This window comes from Saccostrea cucullata, unplaced genomic scaffold (genome assembly GCF_032062105.1).
Source record: "Saccostrea cucullata isolate Sc308-1 unplaced genomic scaffold, CSIRO_AGI_Scuc_v1 ctg269, whole genome shotgun sequence".
Taxonomy (NCBI): Eukaryota; Metazoa; Mollusca; class Bivalvia; order Ostreida; family Ostreidae; genus Saccostrea; species Saccostrea cuccullata.
In genome coordinates, this window is record NW_026935187.1 from 4,881 (window position 1) to 28,616 (window position 23,736).

The window sequence follows — 23,736 nt, forward strand, 5'->3', positions numbered from 1 at the left end:
ATGCGGGACGTATACATGTACACAAAATGTCTTTGATGATGTCTACCATCATAGCGAAACTATAGATTAAAAAACTGCAAAAGAATGTCAAGACTTGGATATAGAGGGGAAAATAACCAAAATCTCTCTCCTTACATTCGGGCAAACGGGGGGGGGGGGGTGTGTAAACGTAGTCTATAAATCAGCACAGTTCTCTCAGCTATCGCATTTCCACTGTGGTCTCACATGTCATTCTTTGTGTGGTTCACGTGTACAAGTGGCATTTAAGAAACTGTATCATCATGTAAATTATAAGAATTTTCTGTCTTACAGTGGTCAAAGTGAAATGCAATCGAATATGAAAACAATAAAGTGACATATAATTACAATAATTCAAAGCATCATTAGAGTAAAAGAGAAATTGATCTTTTTGCAAGTTTTATCAACTATTTTGGGACCTTTGTGGCAAGTGGATTGTTGTGTGAAAAACTTTGATGCAGTTGCATGTCTTATGCAAGGTATTGAATATGAAGTTTGATGAAAAGTCTTGCATTTCTTTTGGGCATCCAGAGGAATACACAATTTAAATCTTCGGCTTGCAATCGCTAAATGTAGGGAATAAATGTATCTAACACTACTACATCTATTAAAGCAAAGAAATATTTTCACAGTATCATTTAAAAACTGACAAATGAAATATGCTAGGAAAAAGTCTAAATTGTTTTTTTATTGAATAGTTTCGATGTCATGACTGATCAAATTTGCTATTCGAGAACGACGAAGAACAATTTTGCAGTCTATAAAATAGATCGAGGTCGTGTGTGCGTGTAGAACAAGCAATCTACACTACTCTGAGGATGCTTCCACATAAAAAAATTGTGCAAAGAAGATTTTTAAAGAATTTTCCTATATATTAACGCAAGCGCACTTGCAGTTTCATCCTAACGTAACTAGTCAGCCCGAGGGCTGACTAATGATACATTGAAAATGAATAATTTGAATTAAATTATGCAAATTATATTATAATTTACCTAAATGTTGGCAAAAACATACATTTATATTGTCGCAACTTTTCTCAAAGAAATAACACGACTTTTATAAGTCACATCAAACACTAATCTGGTCAGTTATGCTTTTATTTCTTTTAGCTGAAATTAAAAAAAGTATTATTTTATTGCTCCTTCTGTTTTGCCATATCTTACTATATATATATGATATTTGATGAATTAAGAAATAAGTTATATTTTATGACATGTGGTATCGGGGATGGGTGGGTTGGGGGTCGGTGGGGTACCTTCCACCCCCACCCCAAACACAAACTTTCCCCTCAAAAAATAGTTTTAGTTTTAATAAAATAATAAAATTGTTTATATTATATATCCATTTATTCTCTTTATTTCAAGTCCTTTTGGGTCATTCTTAATTTCCTTTTGGGTCCTTTTGGGTCGTTCCTGATTTCCTTTTTGGTCCTTTTGGGTCCTTTTGAGTAAATCGACGCACCGGCCGAGGTTTGCCGAGTGGGAGAACGTATGCATTGACAATGTGTACGCGTTTGTCTCGGATTTCGGAAAATCTGATGGACAGACTACTTTCGTTTTCGCAGATTGTAAATAGCGAAAGTGTTAGGCAACTTACAGATAGATTTTGCTGTAAAGGCAAGCAGACACAGAGATTTTATGCTGTTCAGAGACCACATTAAGGATGGCAACTCAGCGAATCATCTCTGAGTCCGAGGACAGAGATTTTGACGTAAAACTAGTCAAGGTATGTTGTCAAAATATTATCACGGGGTGTGGCAACGCATCTTTGCCGTTTCGAAAAATGAAGTTACACTGGGTGCGTTAAATTCTACCATTAGTACCAACTTTCAATATACCACTGGTACAAGAATGACAATTTATTACCACTGGAGGCATTAAACCACTGAACGGGTATTGGCATAAAATAAAAATTTTACTTAGATTTTACCAATGGGAAATCAAATTGTAATAATTATATCTTTGGAAAAACTTTTTATATATTTACATGTCTCATTTAAGTTATTTGCACATGCCAGAATCACAAGAAAGTCATAAACATTGTACATATCGTCGGTAGCAAATTGAAAGTTGACCCCACATTAGGAGTTTTCAAACATGTATATATTATGTATATCTATGCAAAATATTTATATAATCCATTTAATACTTATGCCAATGCTACACCCAAATATATGTGTTTACAAAATCATGAATATAAAACTTTCATATAATTTTTATGTTTAAATGAAATGCATGCAAACTTGTTAAGTAAAGATTTAAGCGAGAAAAATTGTTTATATCGTTGAAAAATCAAAATCGCTCACTTTCATAGCTTGTTGCCACCTGTCACAGAAGAAATATCAAACAGGTTCTTATTTATCATACCAAAGATTTAGAACACTGACCACATCTATACACAGTCTGCAGAAAAATCTACCATTGGCAAAAAAAAATTTATTGGTACCAAAGTGGCTTGGCCAATGGTAAAAAATTTTAAACAGCAACTTTTTTACCAAAGTGCGTTGTAACAACTAAGGTGAATGCTGCACCCAATGACTATCTCATTCTCAGATCAGTATCTGTTTTCACAACTGTTTTCAGAGTGCAGTGTGAAACAGACTTCATAATGATGGGTCTTTTGAGCTGTTGAGAACAATTACAATGAATCGTTAAGAAAAAGAACGGGGGCACATCATTGGTATTATTCTCTGTAGAGAAGTGGACAGGCTATCAGCCTATTGCCTACTTCTCTAAAGAGAATACATTGGTATATGATAAATATTATACAAAGACACTGTATCAATTTTTCTCATTTAAATAATGAAAATAAGTTGTGATGGGTTAAAACTGTGAAAATATTGAAGTACTTTCAGCTGTTTGTGAACTGGTTAGACAAACCATATAAAATACTGCATATAATGTGGCATTTCTCTTAATAATAATAATAATAGGTACATGTAAATTTCTATATTCAGAGAAAAACACTGTTACTGATTTTTTTTTTGAATTTGAAGTTCTTAAATTCCCTTGTGTGTTGATCGATGGTGCAGTATAATTACGTACGTGTCTTCTACATGCGTGTATAAAGAAATTGAAAAAAAAATTTGTATACTTCAAACACTTAATAAATATTACTTTGGTCATAAGATATATGCAAACATGGTGACTTATAATGTACCACTGCACTGTCCCATGGTATCTTTTGCAATTTAGTGGAATATATTATAACTTGTATTCCACTTAATTGCAACAGGTTATAAGAAATTCGTACGAAATTTAGTAAACATGGGTTTTCGTAAGTTGCTTTCTGGCATATTCCATGATGCGCGGTAGCGCATCATGGAAAATATGCCAGCAGAGCTATTGCTATTCATAACGCCATGTTCACTGAATAATCGTTGTTTATTACTTATATTTGCATTTTTTTATGTTGTCAAGAATATCAGAGGAAATCCTGGCTTACATTAGGATATGTGGCTTGTTGTCTTCAGTAAAGAAAAACACAAGGCTATAAAACTAATATTCCTGATCACTGCACCTTTTCTCTAGTAAATCACAAACAAATTGTACAGTATTTGCCTCTTAATCACAGTTATCTGGATACAAACTACACTGTCGTGACATTCTCTTAATAATTTTTGTTTTGATGCAGTTGTGACGTCATCCATCAACGTTATTGAAACCCTCTGACAAAAATCAATAATTTAACCTTATGATGAAAAAAGGGAATGTTTTAATAATGATTATAACTCCAGAATGTTTCCTGTGATTTTTAAAGTTTTTCTATTTATTTTTAAGAGCTGAAATCGTTCTTGAAATAGACATACTTATTAAAGAATGTTTGCTTTTTCTGAATGTTTATCACCCAACTGTGAAGAGTTATCGTTCTTTGTACAAATATGCAAAAAAAAATGATAAGAAAAAATAAAAATATGGCAGTTCTCTTCAATTTTTTAAAGTTTTATTATGCAATTAAATACATTGACCAAAATTAAATTTTTAAAGACATAAATCTGCAATTTTAAATTGTTCTGAATTTCTTTTTTTCCTAAAAATATTATTAAAAACTTATATTTATTCCTTTTATCAAACATTTCATATATATATATAATATATATATATATATATATATATATATTATATATATAGGATGTCTATAGTGCTATATAGTTGAAGCCTGCAGGTTGATAGTGAGAGAGAGCAGTGGATATGCAAATATATATATATATATATGTGTGTGTGTATATATGTATATGTGTGTATATGTAAAAAAAATGTACCGGTATATATTTTTTTTCTGTGTATGTATATCTCTGGCTTTTTTGCATTAATGGTACACGGTTAGCAATTATTTCAACCATGTGTACAGTGTAAATTGATTAAGTATAAACATGTACTAAGAATATGCTGAATACTACTATTACATTACACTTTGTTAATAACTACCGGTATTATATGCTCTGACAGTCTGTTTAATAATCATGTATGTAATATGCCCACAAGGGCCTTGATCTGGAATAATAAATATATTCTGTTCTATTCACTGGATAATCTGAGCACACTTGAAAGAACTACGCACACTTTTAAGTACAAAGAACAGTTTAATGATGATTGATTAATTATTTTAATACTACATAATATCCCTGTAGTTCCAGCTCTTGAAATAAAGGGGAATAGACAATATTTTCCACTGAAATCATGCTATAAATTAAAGCATCACCATTTTCTGAAATAATCTTAGATATGAATAATTTTTTTAAAAAATCTTTTCTTATGTTTTATATGCCTATAAAATTAGGCATATATAATACATGTAGTAAAAAACAATGTTTCAGTTGTAAATCGGAAATTGCTGAAAAAAATAGGTATTTATGGAAAAAAAGACAAAAATATTGTCTACCTATCCCCCCAACACAAACAGTATTTGTGAAATGACAGTCAATATTACCTGTAAAAAGGTTTTTTGGGGGAATTTCTGATTTGGGAGGGGGGATTAGGGGGTGGAAGATGTGTTTCCAAATATATTGCATTTTCCATTGATTTCTTTAGAGATAAACATGAGTTTACCACAATTTTAGGCCTATCTTTCATTGTTCTCCCAATAAGTAATGTTTTATGAAAGTCCATTTATAAATCAGAATTAATATAAAAAATCATCTGAATATCTTCAGTCTTCTTAATTTTTGAAAATTGACTTGGAGGTAAGCTTGAGAACAATACTATGGGATCGTTCGCATTTTTTTCCTTGATCTGCCATATAAAATGTTAACATTTTAGTGAGACAAGAAATTCTAGCGGCCACTGACCACTTCATGTTACAGTTTATAATGAGGAAAAATGAAAATGATAAACACAAAATCTTTTTGAAGCACAGATATACAGTATTTAATAAAAGGGTTGATGCTATCAAGAACAGGTATTAATTTTCAACATTCTGATTTTTGGGAGTTGAACTATGTTCAATCTCCCATGGTCATCACGTATTTAACATGCGCAGTAATTTGTGTTGATTATATAGAGCTGAAAGCGAGGCTACTGTGTCGCCCGATTTACTCTGATGATATTCAACAGAAAACATACATAAACATCCGCGACAAATAGTTCATGTCATTTTCTCCTGAATTAATCAAATTTTCATAATGTAAGTAAATGTAATGATAAAGTAATCTTATTTTGAATGTTAGATTTCGTTCAAAGTACATATATGAAACTAAATTATAAAGAACTTTGAAAGTTTTTCGTAATGGAACTCATTTTTAGTGTAACGTCATACACTGACAGAGATACGAACGACAACTCTACGTACTGACGGCAAACGTTAAATTTAGTCTTATTCAAACTTTTCATGAACATTTTCTTGGTTTAATTGAATTCATTAATGCATAAAAACTTTAGGAAACATGCGTATTTATTATTAAATCAGCAGTATCACCTGCCAAAAGCGGTAAAACTAGTACTCTGTTATAAATATTAAAACCAAAAACGGACACCGATGTTTTCGTAAAATCGCGATTAAAAACAACAAAACGAAGTATATTTTTTTTAATAAAAGGAAAACCTCATTTACATACCAGATAATTTGTACGCACACAAACTCTCACATATACCACTGTTTTTATGTTTTGTCAATAAATATTAAATTTGTTTTTAACTTGGTATTGCTCTTTTCTTCACAATATTAAAAGAGATTAAGTTCTGACGTACTCCATGTGTAATGTTCGTGTAATTGAAATACATGGACATTTTTATTCACAGAGAAGTTTTATATAACAAACCTGTTAGCTCTTAAAAGGATGCTGTGTTAAAATCCACATTCTATCAACATTGATATTATTCCTGCGAAACTGAAATTTTCATATCACATGGGTAAAGGTGCAAAGGAAAAATATATTACAAATTTGAAGACTGTGAGCAGTGATATAAATGATCAACCGCCTCTAATATGAATATAATGGCAGTGTCCATGTTTTGCAATGGGAAACCCAAAATATGTGTAGGATGAAAAAGTAATAGAAGAAGCAAAACGGCAATATGTAAATAAATAAAGATTCTATGAAAATTTTGTTCAGTGGTGTTAGAGGAGTTGCGGATAAGAGATTGGTATACCTAAAGCGTAACAAACAGATGGATGGACTTCCCCATTAATAAATACCCTCCCGCTTTTCAAGCAGGGGGTATAAAAAAGGACTAATGTAGGCAGGCAAGCATTATGGCCCATGCATTTTTTTGCTATTCGATGTCTCTGAATGTCTTTCTCAATCAAGATTGTTCCAACTCAAAAAATGTGAAACAGTTGTCTTTATTTGAAATAATAATACTGTTCACTCACTGAACCTCCCGATCAAAGATTTTATTTACACCATGTTCAACTCCCATGAGTGCTTTCAGTACTTTGATTTTTCTAGCTTTCAGATTTAAAGTCTTTTTTTACCTGCACAATATGTACCAATTTGTTCAATGGAACTTCAACAATAAAATGTGGACATCGCTTCTGTGCGCACTGTATTCAGAGTTGGTTCCAGAGACAACAGAAATGTCCTGTTTGCAACCAACCAGTTCGAGTAGGTCAAGAAACAAGAGACCACCAGTTTGATGAATTGTTGAGTAAGCATTAATAATTATTTTTTATCATTTAAGTTAATATGTCGTAATTATAGTATACCGTATAAGCAGAAATTTTAGCGAGGATTTAATTTTGTCATTATTAGCGAGGGTGCCAAGATTGATAAAATTGAATATCATTAAAAATTTATTGTGCTTTAATATTTGTAATAGTTTCTTAAATGAGCTTTTTAAAATCGCTAAAATTACATCTTGATCGCTATAAATAAAATACCATTTTTTAAGGACAAATCGCTAAATTTGTGTCTGACGCTAAAATTTCCACTTATACAGTATTTTAAAGTTCTTAAATTTTAAATTAATGTTCTTAGTTGAAATTACCCGGTAGGAGGAGCTAACAATTAAAGTCAATGGTCCTGAGTCCACTCTTATTGTAAGACCCCTAACAGCAAACAATTTATTAATTTTTTTAGAGGCTGACTTAAATTCAGCTTTGTCTTTCAGGGATTAATATTACACATCTTTATTGTTTTTCTTATATCGAATTGTCATATGATGCCTTTCAGTGACCATCAAATAACCAGTACACTTAAGTATCACCCTATGCTTTATACTTTCTATTTACATTAAATACCGGTACATATCAATGTTTGAAAGACCCATTTTATGAGTGCTTCTTAATGAGAGGAGTAGGCCCAAAAATCCAAATGTAAGTTTGTCAAGGGTACCACAGTCGTGTGTGGAATCAGGACCCCCTTGATGTTGTGAGGATTTTACTGGGTTTAAGCACAAAAATTGATTATTTACTAAAGCAAATAATAGCGAGCGCAGCAAGGCGGCGCGAAGCGCAGCAAGGTGGCGCGAAGCGCCGCTCGCGTAGCGAGCTTAATAGACTAACGTGTACAAACAGAGGAAATTCGGGCTGAAATCTGCACATTGTTCCAAGTAATTTTTATCTCACCGTGTGAAAAAATTCCAAACTCCCAATATTATGCTTTGCAGTGCATAGCAACTTGGAGGTTAAAACATAGCAACACCTTAATTCAAAAAGAAAATAAAAACAATGATTTAATGCAATCTCCATTCAATAAAACTGCGTCCTGAGTCAACAGGACTTTTTATCTGACGTCATACTTTCGTCACTTTAACGGTTCGGGTATTTCCGCTTTTGTCGTAAACTTCCGAGAAGTTTGGAATCTCGATCCCGATGCTTGAGAAGTGATATATCTTTATTGTTTTGTTTTCTTCTTTTTTCTTTCTTTTTCTTGAATGATAGACAGAACATGTGTAGGTTTATGATAGAAAATAAACTGCGCTCGCCCCAACGGTCACACCGTAAAACATATTACAACAAATATATAAGTTTTTAGCTCACCTGAGCCGAAGGCTCAAGTGAGCTTTTCTGATCACATTTTGTCCGGCGTCCGTCTGTCCGTCTGTCCGTCTGTCTGTAAACTTTTCACATTTTCGACTTCTTCTCAAGAACCACTAGGCCAATTTCAACCAAACTTGACACAAAGCATCCTTGGGTAAAGGGGATTCAAGTTTGTTCAAATGAAGGGCCACGCCCTTTTCCAAGGGGAGATAATCATGAATTTGTTAAAAATTAATGGCATTTTTAAAAAATCTTCTTCTCCAGAACTGCTGGGCCAGGAAAGATGAAACTCATGTGGAATCATCCTCAGGTAGTGTATATTCAAGTTTGTTCAAATCATGACCCCCGGGGCAAGGGTGGGGCCAAAATTTCCGACCCAAGTTTTACATAGGAATACATGGGAAAAATCTTTAAAAATCTTCTTCTCCAGAACCACTGGGCTAGGAAAGATGAAATTCAGGTGGAATCATCCTCAGGTAGTGTAGAATCAAGTTTGTTCAAATCATGACCCCCGGGGCAAGGGTGGGGCCAAAATGGCCGACCCAAGTTTTACATAGGAATATATAGGAAAAATCTTTAAAAATCTTCTTCTCCAGAACCACTGGGCCAGGAAAGATGAAACTCATGTGGAATCATCCTCAGGTAGTGTAAATTCAAGTTTGTTGAAATCATGACCCCCGGGGCAAGGGTGGGGCCAAAATGGCCGACCCTAGTTTTACATAGGAATATATAAGAAAAATCTTTAAAAATCTTCTTCTCCAGAACCACTGGGCCAGGAAAAATGAAACTCAGGTGGAATCATCCTCAGGTAGTGTAGATTCAAGTTTGTTCAAATCATGACCCCCGGGGCAAAGGTGGGGCCAAAATGGCCGACCCTAGTTTTACATAGGAATATATAGGAAAAATCTTTAAAAATCTTCTTCTCCAGAACCACTGGGCCAGGAAAGATGAAACTCATGTGGAATCATCCTCAGGTAGTGTGTATTCAAATTTGTTCAAATCATGACCCTCGGGGCAAGGGTGGGGCCAAAATGGCCGACCCAACTTTTACATAGGAATATATAGGAAAAAACTTTAAAAATCTTCTTCTCCAGAACCACTGGGCCAGGAAAGATGAAACTCATGTGGAATCATCCTCAGGAAGTGCAGATTCAAGTTTTTTGAAATCATGACCCCCGGGGCAAGGGTGGGGCAAAAATGGCCGACCCTAGTTTTACATAGGAATATATAGGAAAAATCTTTAAAAATCTTCTTCTCCAGAACCACTGGGCCAGGAAAGATGAAACTCATGTGGAATCATCCTCAGGTAGTGTAGATTCAAGTTTGTTCAAATCATGACCCCCGGGGCAAGGGTGGGGCCAAAATGGCCGACCCTAGTTTTACATAGGAATATATAAGTCTAGAAAAATCTTTAAATATCTTCTTCTCAAGAACCACTGGGCCAGGAAAGATGAAACTCATGTGGAATCATCCTCAGGAAGTGCAGATTCAAGTTTGTTGAAATCATGACCCCCGGGGCAAGGGTGGGGCTAAAATGGCCGACCCTAGTTTTACATAGGAATATATGGGAAAAATCTTTAAAAATCTTCTTCTCCAGAACCACTGGGCCAGGAAAGATGAAACTCATGTGGAATCATCCTCAGGTAGTGTATATTCAAGTTTGTTCAAATCATGACCCCCGGGGCAAGGGTGGGGCCAAAATGGCCGACCCTAGTTTTACATAGGAATATATAAGAAAAATCTTTAAAAATCTTCTTCTCCAGAACCACTGGGCCAGGAAAGATGAAACTCAGGTGGAATCATCCTCAGGTAGTGTTGTTCAAGTTTGTTCAAATCATGACCCCCGGGGCAAGGGTGGGGCCAAAATGGCCGACCCTAGTTTTACATAGGAATATATGGGAAAAATCTTTAAAAATCTTCTTCTCCAGAACCACTGGGCCAGGAAAGATGAAACTCATGTGGAATCATCCTCAGGAAGGGTAGATTCAAATTTGTTCAAATCATGACCCCCGGGGCTAGGGTGGGGCCAAAATGGCCGACCCAAGTTTTACATAAGGATATATAGGGAAACCTTTTAAAATCTTCTTTTCAAGTACTTCAAAGCTATGATTAATGATATTTATATGGAATCATCCTCAGGTAGTGTAGATTCTAGTTTGTTCAAAATGATGACCGCCTGGAGGGGGGGGGGGTAAATTCAAGCCCGATGTGCTCAGGTGAGCGCTGTGGCCCCTGGGCCTCTTGTTAAAAAAATCCCAAGAAGGTTGGTATGAACTGTAAGTTGTTTATCTATTGACAGGAACAATCAAAGAGAACGCGGTTAGTGAGGCCGATGTTACAGCTAGACAACTCCTGGAGTCAGGTGAGTCAGGGTCAGTAAAAAGCTTCTGTGATACAGTAAAACTTGCTTCATTTAAAGAGTTCCTGGGAATGCCTGTATCACTGAGATTCCTTAACTGAAAACTGTGTTGTTTTAATCATTAGATAGGAAAGTTCCTTGATATGTAAAACAATGAGAAAGCATGGTATCATTTGTATGAAACTGTATTTACTTCACTAATAGACAACCATAATCAAGAGTATGCTGAATTGAAAGTAAAAAAAAAAGGAAAAAAGACTACTTAATATTAATCTTTATTGTTTTCACTCATCTGAACATGCTCAGTTAGGGAAATTCAAGTTCTTTCTTACAACAAGAATTCCTTTAAATTGAATTCCTCTTAAGCATGTTGAGCAAGTTAAACTCTAAAATTCCAATTTTTTTAGAGACCCTTTATAGCGAAGAGATGCTTGTCACTGCGAGCTCTTAAAGCAATTCCTGGGCGAAGAAAAAATTTGGACTACTGCACATGCATTTATTCAATAGAATTTTTTGACGCAGTAATGTGGACCCACAATGCATCACTTGTTTAAGCTACGTTCTTGCGAGAATAATGGCAAATGTTCAACAAAAACTTTACTCGCCTTGATTTAATGGATATATATTGAAGATAAAAGTAAACGAAATGTTCTTAGTTCATGAACTTTCAGCACTGTTCAGGCTTTTTAGCTCACCTGAGCCGAAGGCTCAAGTGAGCTTTTCTGATCACATTTTGTCCGTCGCCGTCCGTCTGTAAACTTTTCACATTTTCGACTTCTTCTCAAGAACCACTGGACCAATTTTGACCAAACTTGTTACAAAGCATCCTTGGGTGAAGGGAAATTTAAGTTGTTAAAATGAAGGACCATGTCCCCTCACAAGGGGAGATAATCAAGAAAAGTCAAAAATAGGGTTGGGTCATTAAAAAATCTTCTCAAGACCCACTGGGCCAGGAAAGCTGAAACTTATGTGGAAGCATGCTGGGATAGTGAAGATTCTAAATTGTTAGAATCCTGACCCCCGAGGGTAGGACGAGGCCACAATGGGGAATCCAAGTTTTACATAGAAATATATAGAAAAAATCTTTGAAAATCTTCTTCTCAAGAACCACTGGGCCAGAAAAGCTGAAACTTATGTTGAAGTACCCTGGGGTAGTGTAGATTCTAAATTGTTCAAATCATGACCCCCGGGGGTAGGGTGGGGCCACAATAGGGAAACTAATTTTTACATAGAAATATATAGGAAAAATCTTTGAAAAATCCTCTTCTCAAGAACCACTGGGCCAGAAAAGCTGAAACTTATGTGGAAGCATCCTGGGGTAATGTAGATTCTAAATTGTTCAAATCATGACCCCCCGGGATTGGACGGGGCCACAATGGGGAATCCAAGTTTTACATAGAAATATATAGGAAAAATCTTTGAAAATATTCTTCTCAAGAACCACTGGGCCAGAAAAGCTGAAACTTATGTGGAAGCATCCTGGGGTAGTTTAGATTGTAAATTGTACAAATCATGACCCCCGGGGGTAGGGCTGGGCCACATTGGGGAATCCAAGTTTTACATAGAAATATATAGGAAAAATCTTTGAAAATCTTCTTCTCAAGAACCACTGGGCCAGAAAAGCTGAAACTTATGTGGAAGCATCCTGGGGTAGTTTAGATTGTAAATTGTACAAATCATGACCCCCGGGGGTAGGGCTGGGCCACATTGGGGAATCCAAGTTTTACATAGAAATATATAGGAAAAATCTTTGAAAATCTTCTTCTCAAGAACCACTGGGCTAGAAAAGCTGAAACTCATGTGGAAGCATCCTGGTGTAGTGTAGATTGTAAATTGTTTAAATCCTGACCCCCGGGGATGGGGGGGGGGCCACAATGGGGAATCCAAGTTTTACATAGAAATATATAGGAAAAATCTTTGAAAATCTTCTTCTCAAGAACCACTGGGCCAGAAAAGCTGAAACTTATGTGGAAGCATACTTGGGTAGTGTAGATTTCAAATTGTTCAATTTATGATCAGTGGAGTGGGATGGGGTCACAATATGTATTACAAAGGGGAAATCTGGTAAAGAACAGAATGGCCAAAGCTTCTCAGGTGAGCGATGTGGCCCATGGGCCTCTTGTTCTTGATATTGCAACTTACATACGACATCATGTGATGTCAGAGTCTAGACGCACCAAATGTCATGTGCGGTTTGATGAGCCCGATCTAAATGCGCTCGCTCTAACGGTTGCACCGTTAACATATTATGCCTTATCTTTTTTTTCATGTTGAAAGATGGAAAAGGTACTTACAATAATGATGGACCTAGCTTACATGTGGACCACAAATTAGCTGAAGTATTGTGTACTTTGTTGCCTCAGAAGGACAGAGATCTGAAAGAAATGGTGGATAAATTGATAGCAGAAAAGGATAAAACCCTGCAAACACTAAAGGAAAAAGAATTGCCAGAGAGGGACAAGACAATACAACTTCTTCAAAGTAAGATTAAGATAGATTTGACTTGATACATACGAGGGTTGTCCCAAAAAGTCATAGACAGGGAACATAGTTTATTTTCTCTTTGCTAAATCAAATTTCTTTTCTTGTCATAGCAAAGAGTATCATTTTATGATCATGCATTTCAAGTTTCATGACGATACCACATTTAATAAGAAAACTATGACAAAAAAAAGAAACCGTGTAAGTGTACATCGGCGCACAAAAGCAAGCGTAATTTACGTCTCTCATAACGTCATGGTCCCTTTTTCTGCTTCACATGAGGCTATTAACATCCAAATGAATATTTTTTTAAATAGTGAAAAACCACTCTTGGCTAAGGGACTAATTTAAATTCACTACTGTCCCTTTTCTTATGCAGCTTTAAATTTTAGTCAAAATTAAATTAGTTGAAAGATCACCTTTAAGTTACATTTTAGGCAGCAGAGAATACACCTTGTTTGACAACATCCATGACCCGTTCCCAAATGTCTGCGGTAAACAATCAGTGCTCTACTTTACATGCAATAACTATTTTTTTCGATTTAGAGGGAATTAAAACTATCTTTGAATCTCGTGCTATTAAAAAACAATTTTCTATTAAAATATAGTGTGTGATGTCCTTTCTGTACTCCTTTTCCCCGTCTCTGATGAATATGAAACATTCCAAAAACAATTTATTACATTTCCGTGCGCCGGGTACGCGTACGACGATGTCATTTTTATCAATCTCAATTCAAACAACACTTTGAAAATCACGACACTAGTCGTCTGCTTCTAATGCTATTTATACGAAATTTTGACATATTAAGATTTCGATTCTGGTTTCAATGATTTGAATTTTATTTCAATTTTTTACATAGTACCAAAGAAATAAAAACAAATGTAATTGTTATATGCGTAAATTATTCCGTATTTTGGTCGTGCGCCGACAGACCATATCGGCCTTGATATAAATCTCCCAATATAATTAATATGAAAGATATATATTTAAGAATTCACAATTTTAAAGATCATTGGATGTATTATGTCTATGCAAAATTTGGTTAGTATTGTTTGTGTGTTAAAAAAGTTATAAATATTGTCTACGACTTTTTGGGACAACCTTTGTATATATTATTATAACAGTAACTTGATCCGAAGGGTCTTATCACGTCGAGTTGACAGGCGCGGATCATCAGATCTAACGAGACGCAAAGTGTCAAGTTTGATCTGATGATCCGCGCCTGTCAACGAGACGTGATACGGCTCTTCAGATTAAGTTACTGTTATAATGATAAATTTATTATATACCCCTCATAACTAGCAAAATATAGCAAAAGAAAACTTTAGAGATCAATTGCATAACATTTATCTATTAAACAAAGCATAATAACAAGGGACTTTTTAACGTGCAAGAAAAATAACGTCATATTTCTGCGTTCTTCATCAGTTTCAGAGAGTGGTGCTATAGATTCAGAAAATCAGATCACGACGTCACGTGATAGCGTAAATTCAACAGTAAAATTGGGTGATACACATTAGGTATATAATAAAATAAAATACAAGTACAGAAGCACAGAAGAATAAGTTAGAGATTTTATCTTGTATATGTAATTGGAATGTTACAGTAAAGCAAGCATGTATCTTTACCTCTCCTCCAAATCTTTTTTTTTTTTTGACAAAGTATGGCTATAAACATTTTGAGCATTATTGATCACTGCTGATAGGTCACTGTTAGCTTACTTATTCCACTAAAAATGCATGTCTTGTAGATCTCAGCTTTATATACTGTAAATCACATTTTATTTTTGAGAACTTTATTTTGGTGTATTTCTCGCGACTGTACCAACATATTCCATTGATATAAAAAAAGAAAGAAAGAAATTTTTAAATGTACCGATATTTAAAAATTCTGAATCTGTTTATAGCCCATGCCAAGAAACTGGAAGAAGAGGTCAAGCAGATTAAAGCATTACAGGAGAAGCTGGAGAAATCACGACAAAGTGAGACGAAATGTAACGAGGAAAAACATCAATTAAAAGGTAAGGGAGAAATGATGACAGAGTGAGGCAAAATGTAACGAGGAAAAACATCAATTAAAAGGTAAGGGAGAAATGAAGAGAGTGAGGTGAAATGTAACGAGGAAAAACATCAGTTGAAAGGTAAGGGAAAAATCACAACAAAGTGAGGTAATATGTAAAAATTAAAATCATCTGCTGAAAGGTAAGGGAACTAACTCTTTTAAGTGCTGCACTCTCACAACCTCCCCCCTACCCCCAAAAAACAACCTGTGAATTAATGTGTTATGAATGAAAAACCTTTAAATTGTCTTACTGACAGATCATTGGTAAATTTCATGCTTGCAAATATTTGTTTCTATACAGACATACAGAAGTGCATGGTTAAAAATCAGTTTGGAATTTGGATAAACAGAGACATTTTTTTAATAACAGGAGAATTACAGAGACTAAATGGAGAATTAACTACTTTGAAGACAGTAGATGTAACTCGTCAACAGCAAGTAAAGGAGCTCTATGGACAAATGCAAAAGCAGGTGGCTGAAATACAAGCTCTGAACATGTATCTCGGTAAGTTCAACAGAGATGTTGGGTATTTTTAGGTCTACTGGTCAGAGACCAGAAGAATTTATGCGATAGTAATGCGTCCGGTGTCGGTCCGTCTGTCTGTCTGTCTGTCTGTCCGTCCGTCTGTAAACAATTTTTCAAACGCTACTCCTCCTACAATTTTAGTCTGATTTCAATATTACTTGGCACACAAGTAGACTACACTAAGATACATAGAATAGTGCATCGGTTTTTAATTTCGATGAATGGTGTTGCCATGGTTACTAAAAATAGAATTTTCTGTAAAATTCCTTTAAAATGCTACTCCTTCTACAGTTTTGGTCTGATTTCAATATAACTTGGCAGACAAGTAGACTACACTAAGATACATTGAATAGTGCATCGGTTTTTGATTTCGGTGAATGGTGTTGCCACGGTTACTAAAAATAGAATTTTCTGTGAAATTCCTTTAAAACGCTACTCCTTCTACAGTTTTGGTCTGATTTCAATATAACTTGGCTCACAAGTAGACTACACTAAGATACATAGAATAGTGCATCGGTTTTTGATTTCGATGAACTGTGTTGCCATGGTTACTAAAAATAGAATTTTCTGTGAAATTCATTTAAAACGCTACTCCTTCTACAGTTTTGGTCTGATTTCAATATAACTTGGCAGACAAGTAGACTACACTAAGATACATAGAATAGTGCATCGGTTTTTGATTTCGGTGAATGGTGTTGCCACGGTTACTAAAAATAGAATTTTCTGTGAAATTCCTTTAAAACGCTACTCCTTCTACAGTTTTGGTCTGATTTCAATATAACTTGGCACACAAGGAGACTAAACTAAGATACATAGAATAGTGCATCGGTTTTTGATTTCGATGAATGGTGTTGCCATGGTTATTAAAAATAGAATTTTCTGTGAAATTCCTTTAAAACGCTACTCCTTCTACAGTTTTAGTTTGATTTCAAAATAAGTTGTCACACAAGTAGACTACACAAAGATACATAAAATAGTGCAATGGTTTTTGATAAGTATAAACCAGTAGAGCTACAGTCTCGACAGAGACTTCTGGTTCAATCCTTGTATTGCAGAATAATTTAACATAAAATTGACCTCTCCAATCATCAAAGTAAAGTGTATGAAAATTAATGATTCGTATAACAGTACATACAAGTAATTATGTAAATATACATCAATTTGTAAATATGTATAATTTTTGTTGCAGATGAGAAAACAAAAGTGGCAGAAAAAGCAGACAGTCTGCAGACAACTGTAAATCAATTGGAGAAAGATTTACAACAAAGAATTAGTAAGTTTTTACCACAGGCACCTGATGTTACTTATTTTTCTTTTAATAAAAAAAATATACACATACCTAATAATAAACAAGGTACCCAACGAAACCCGCCATCTTGGATTTTCGAGGTAGGTCATCACTTGTATTTTCGTCTGAAACTCCGTAAAATAAGTTCCTGGAACCATATCCTTTCTGTGGTCCGTTTTTCGAGGTCTAAACTTACGGACAGTGGAACCAGAAGGGTGTATCACACTTGCAAATATTAAAAATCCCTCATCAAACTCGACCTACTGCTTCAACATTCCGAGAAATTGTCAAAAGGGGGCCGGAAGTTTACATACGACTTGAAATTCTTAGGGAAAGCCCTTTTTTGATTGGTCAATATATTTGTACGATTTATTTTTAAAAATAACCGGCGAAAGTTAGTACTTATTACAAAAACAATAATTCAAACAATAATACAACGTAATATACATGTAAGAACATTCATTTTATTTCTCTCAATATAATTTCGATAAAGCTTGATCAAAGCGATTATATTTTGTAAATGTCGAAGATCGGCCTGATCATGCTAGCTGATCAATGAACATTTTCGAGACAAATTGAGTTGGTTTTAAGTCCTTACTTACATGCACTAAATATAAAAAATAACACTGTCATTTTTGATGCCCTGATTGAGCGCTATCTGTGCAGAAGATTGACTTTATTTAAAGTATGTACGCACGTGTGTGAGAAGGGAGGAAGGGGGGGTCCACACTAATATTATCCCAGGGAGCGTTGAGATCTGCAATTTTATGTATTGCAAAAAAGTAGTGGCATGGCGACATTTTTATTTTTTTTTACTTGGTGACAGATTATACATATACATGTTGCATAGGCTTATATTTGATTTCATTACATATCCTTTCATCAGTGTGATCCCTCTCCTTTTTCAATTAAGAATATGCCAGGTATATATGCATATATATATATATAACTTGATGGTTTGCAGTCTATTGTTTTTTGAAAATTATTTAATTCACTCTAGGCCTAGATGATTTGTTGTTGATTTTTTAAGCACCCCCCTCTTTTATTCAAGATTGTTTCGAACGCAACGACCTGTATAGATTAAATTTAATACAGTATATTTTACAGGTATATTTATAAGAAGTGTTTTATTTTTCCCATTTTGCATTTTTATCATTTCTATAATCGAAATATTTATTAAAATTTCAAAGTAACTATAACACGCCGCTTAAGATCCACCACAAAACTGACAAATACGGAATTCCCATTAGCATATTGATGTAAACTTCCGGCCCCCTTTTGGGGGAAGGTATAATGCCCTGATAGTATAATGCCCTGATTGACCTGATTTCATATATATGCTGAAATAAAGAGTTTTTATGCACATTCACAATATTATTTTTAGCTCTACTGGTCAGAGACCAGAAGAGCTTATGCGATAGTAATGCGTCCGGCGTCCGTCCGTCTGTCTGTCTGTCTGTCTGTCTGTCCGTCTGTCTGTCTGTCCGTCTGTCTGTCCGTCTGTCTGTAAACAATTTTTCAAAACGCTACTCCTCCTACAATTTTAGTCTGATTTCAATATTACTTGGCACACAAGTAGACTACATTAAGATACATAGAATAGTGCATCGGTTTTTGATTTTGATGAACGGTGTTGCCATGGTTACTAAAAATAGAATTTTCTGTGAAATTCTTTAAAAACGCTACTCCTTCTACAGTTTTGGTCTGATTTCAATATAACTTGGCACACAAGTAGACTACACTAAGAAACATAGAATAGTGCATCGGTTTTTGATTTCGGTGAACGATGTTGCCATGGTTACTAAAAATAGAATTTTCTGTGAAATTCCTTAAAAACGCTACTCCTTCTACAGTTTTGGTCTGATTTCAATATAACTTGGCACACAAGTAGACTACACTAAGATACATAGAATAGTGCATCGGTTTTTGATTTCGATGAACGGTGTTGCCATGGTTACTAAAAATAGAATTTTCTGTGAAATTCCTTTAAAACGCTACTCCTTCTACAGTTTTGGTCTGATTTCAATATAACTTGGCACACAAGTAGACTACACTAAGATACATAGAATAGTGCATCGGTTTTTGATTTCGATGAACGGTGTTGCCATGGTTACTAAAAATAGAATTTTCTGTGAAATTCCTTAAAAATGCTACTCCTTCTACAGTTTTGGTCCGATTTCAATATAACTTGGCACACAAGTAGACTACACTAAGATACATAGAATGGTGCATCGGTTTTTAATTTCGATGAACAGTGTTGCCATGGTTACTATAAATGGAATTTTCTTTGAAATTCCTTAAAAACGCTACTCCTTCTACAGTTTTGGTCTGATTTCAATATAACTTGGCACACAAGTAGACTACACTAAGATACATAGAATAGTGCATCGGTTTTTGATTTCGATGAACGGTGTTGCCATGGTTACTAAGAATAGAATTTTCTGTGAAATTCTTTAAAAACGCTACTCCTTCTACAGTTTTGGTCTGATTTCAGTATAACTTGGCACACAAGTAGACTACACTAAGAAACATAGAATAGTGCATCGGTTTTTAATTTCGGTGAACGGTGTTGCCATGGTTACTAAGAATAGAATTTTCTGTGAAATTCCTTTAAAACGCTACTCCTTCTACAGTTTTAGTCTGATTTCAATATAATTTGGCACACAAGTAGACTACACTAAGATACATAAAATGGTGCATTGGTTTTTAATTTTGATGAACTGTGTTGCCATGGTTACTAAAAATAGAATTTTCTATGAAATTCCTTTAAAACACTACTCCTTCTACACTTTTGGTCTGATTTCAATATAACTTGGCACACAAGTAGACTACACTAAGATACATAGAATAGTGCATTGGTTCTTGATTTCGATGAACGGTGTTGCCATGGTTACTAAAAATAGAATTTTTATGTGAAATTCCTTTAAAACTCTACTCCTCCTACAGTTTTGGTCTGATTTCAATATAACTTGGCACACAAGTAGACTACACTAAGATACATAGAATAGTGCATTGGTTTTTGATTTCGATGAACGGTGTTGCCATGGTCACAAAAATTAGAATTTTTATGTGAAATTCCTTTAAAACTCTACTCCTCCTACAGTTTTGGTCTGATTTCAATATAACTTGGCTCACAAGTAGACTACACTAAGATGCATAGAATAGTGCATCGGATTTTGATTTCGATGAACGGTGTTGTCATGGTTACTAAAAATAGAATTTCCAGTGAAATTCCTTTAAACGCTACTCCTCCTACAGTTTTGGTCTGATTTCAATATAACTTGGCATACAAGTAGAATACACTAAGATATATAAAATAGTGCATCGGTTTTTGATTTTTATGAACAGTGTTGCTATTGTTACTAAAAATAGAAATGTCTGTGAAATTCCTTTAAAACGCTACTCCTTCTACAGTTTTGGTCTATGACAATGGCTTCTTTTCTATTCTTTGTTATAAGTACAAACCAGTAGAGCTAAAGTCTCGACAGAGACTTCTGGTGCATTAATTTTTAGCTCACCTGAGCCGAAGGCTCAAGTGAGCTTTTCTGATCAAAATTTGTCCGTTGTCTGTCGTTGTCGTAGTCGTTGTCATCGCCGTTGTCGTCGTAAACTTTTCACATTTTCATCTTCTTCTCAAGAACCACTGGGCCAATTTCAACCAAACTTGCTACAAAGTATCCTTGGAAAAAGGGGATTCAAGTTTGTCCAAATGAAGGGCAACGTCCTTTTCCAAGGGGAGATAATGATGAATTAGAGAAAAATTAATGGCATTTTTTAAAAATCTTCTCAAGAACCACTGGGCCAGGAAAGATGAAACTTATGCAAAATCACCCGCAGGTAGTGTAGATTCAAGTTTGTTCAAATCATGACCACTGGGGCTAGGGTGGGGCCAAAATGGCCGATCAAAATTTTACATAGGAAGATATAGAAAAAATCTTTAAAAGTCTTCTTCTCAAGAACCACTGGACCAGGAAAAATAAAACTCATGTGGAATCATCCTTAGGTAGTGTAGATTCAAGTTTGTTCAAATCATGACCCCCGGGGCTAGGGTGGGGCCAAAATGGCCAACCCAATTTTTACATAGGAAGGTATAGGAAAAATCTTTCAAAATCTTCCTCTCAAGAACCACTGGGCCAGGAAAGATAAAACTCATGTGGAATCATCCTCAGGTAGTGTAGATTCAAGTTTATTTGACCCCCGGGACTAGGGTGGGGCCAAAATGACCGACCCAAGTTTTACAAGGGATAAATAGGGATACCTTTTAAAATCTTTTTTCAAGTACTTCAATGTCATGATTAGTGATATTTGTATGGAATCATCCTAAGGTAGTGTAGATTCTAGTTTGTTATGTTAAAATCATGAACCTCTGGGGGGTGGTTAAAATTCAAGCCCCCCCCCCCCCACACCTCAGTAAACTTTCAGTTCTGATGTGTGCTTTTTCCTAGCCGATGTGCTCAGGTGAGCGCTGTGGCCCCTGGGCCTCTTGTTACTGTTAAATTTATTGTTTTAAGATTAAAAAATTGAATGCTTACCACCCCGATTTCTTTGGGGGTTGTATCAAAAGTTGTCAAATTTTACTATTGGACCCTATGGGAATTTGTTGGAAAAGTGCCAAATTATCACATTTTTTCCATATTTTTTGTATTTCTGTCCTAGAGATTTCTTCTTCATTTAAGTAGATGAAAGTTATTGTAAAAAGTCACCAAATTTTGAAATTTCAAAAAAGTTGACCATCTAGATTGGTCTGAGTCTTAATTACAAAGTTTATTTTTTAGATGCCTAATACTTCTAATATTGCCATATTGTGGTATAAATACATATTGGTGTAGATGAATTATCGGCGCAGATAATTTTTTTGGTGAAAAATAGCAGTATTTAGATAGCTGCTATGTTTCTTCTGATGTTCTGTCATCAGTTTTAAGTAAAATATCCGTGGACGTCTACGAACATATAAGCAAGTCATGTGCTATTCTTCAGCGTCATGCATTGCTTACAAAGTCGGAAAACAATATGTCGTTAGAGCCTTTTAAGCATTTTTCCCTATTCTTGTCCTAAAATCACATTTTTAGACCAGGAGGAGTTTCAGATGTTAATTTTAAATTAAAATCACAATATTTTGGAAAGGTGTATTGTCGCTTTTATGACTGGGTGAAATTGAAAGGCTGCACAAAAGTCATGCGCACTCGAATTAGACTCGGCCTCGTTAAGGTAGTATTTACTACTAAGGAAATAATTAAATGTGTCGACAGATATATACAGAAGTGGTTAAAAATCAGTTTGAAATTCAAATACTGTAAAATCACATACCGTAAATCTGGAAATTTTTACTTCAATTTTATTTTGCGAATCAGGGTCAAAATGCTGTTGATTAATTTTTACGTTTCAAAATTTTGCGAATGACCACAACTTTGTTTACATTTTCTAATTGTTGAATTATTTTTAAGAAAAATATTTTTGCGAATGCAACGAACGTGCAAATTTGCTTAAAATTTATCTACAGCAAAAATTTCCAGATTTACGGTATTTTTGTGGGGTCAAATTTTGATTCGTGGTTTAAGGATAAACTCTTGGTTTGTGGGGAATTAAATTCGTTGATGCATGAAGAATTGTTGAGTAGTTATGTATGCAACATTTTACATTTTGTGGTGGACATGAATTCGTGTGTCTATTCATACCTTGAAAACAATGAAAATAAAACCGCCACAAAAATTTGTGATTTCACAGTAAGTAACATACACATTTTTTTTATTGACAGAAGAATTACAGAGACTAAATGGAGAATTAACTACTTTGAAGACAGTAGATGTAACTCATCAACAACAAGTAAAAGAGCTCTATGGACAAATGCAAAAGCAAGTGGCTGAAAAACAAGCTCTGAACATGTATCTCGGTAAGTTCAACAGAGGTGTTTGGTATTTTTCAATCCTTGTATTGCAGAATAATTTAACATAAAACTGACCTCTCCAATCATGAAAGTAAAGTGTATGAAAATTAATGATATAAACACTACATACAAGTAATTATGTAAATATCAGAGACGTATAATAGAGGGACCGCTAACTCTTTTGGCGCACCTCTAGACTTTTCATGTCGTTTCAAAAATTTGAGTTCCGAATGGAAAATCATCTGCCGATTTTCGCAGCGCCCTAACCAGGAGGCATAGAAACTGTAAACAGTATGGCGTATCATCATAAGAATTGGTAGAAAACATCGTTAAAACTTCAATTTTAAGCAAAATTAACTTTTGGCATTAATCATAGGAGGATTAGATACTTTCATTTGTATCATGTGTATGACGACAAAGAATTGAGAACAAACACTGGATGAAAAATACAGTTTCCGCATGGCTGAAACTCTACTGAAACTCTGCGGAAACTTAAGGTTACTAATAGTTTCCGCAAAGTTTCAGTGCGGAAACTTCAAGTTTCCGCAGTGCGGAAACCAAAGGTGTCCACGAATCCAAATAGTTTCCGCAACTGAAACTTGAGGTATACGCAAGGTTTCAGTATGCGTATACGGTTGAAATACATATGGTGTACCATAGGTTTCCGCAACTGAAACTTGCTGAAACGAGAGGTTTACGC

The 23,736-nt window shown here is 34.9% G+C and overlaps 1 protein-coding gene across 1 annotated transcript in view; it reads left to right on the plus strand.

The window, feature by feature from the left end:
* The first annotated feature begins 1,551 nt into the window (after positions 1–1,551).
* The window catches only part of LOC134242131 (uncharacterized), a 92,430-nt gene continuing 70,245 nt past the window's right edge, over positions 1,552–23,736 (plus strand). The window contains exons 1-7 of the mRNA XM_062724165.1: positions 1,552–1,743; positions 6,905–7,103; positions 10,736–10,798; positions 13,073–13,276; positions 15,184–15,297; positions 15,709–15,843; positions 17,054–17,137. Coding sequence (XP_062580149.1) covers positions 1,681–1,743; positions 6,905–7,103; positions 10,736–10,798; positions 13,073–13,276; positions 15,184–15,297; positions 15,709–15,843; positions 17,054–17,137 — 862 coding nt within the window. The 5' untranslated portion in view covers positions 1,552–1,680. The remainder of the gene's footprint in view (positions 1,744–6,904; positions 7,104–10,735; positions 10,799–13,072; positions 13,277–15,183; positions 15,298–15,708; positions 15,844–17,053; positions 17,138–23,736) is intronic.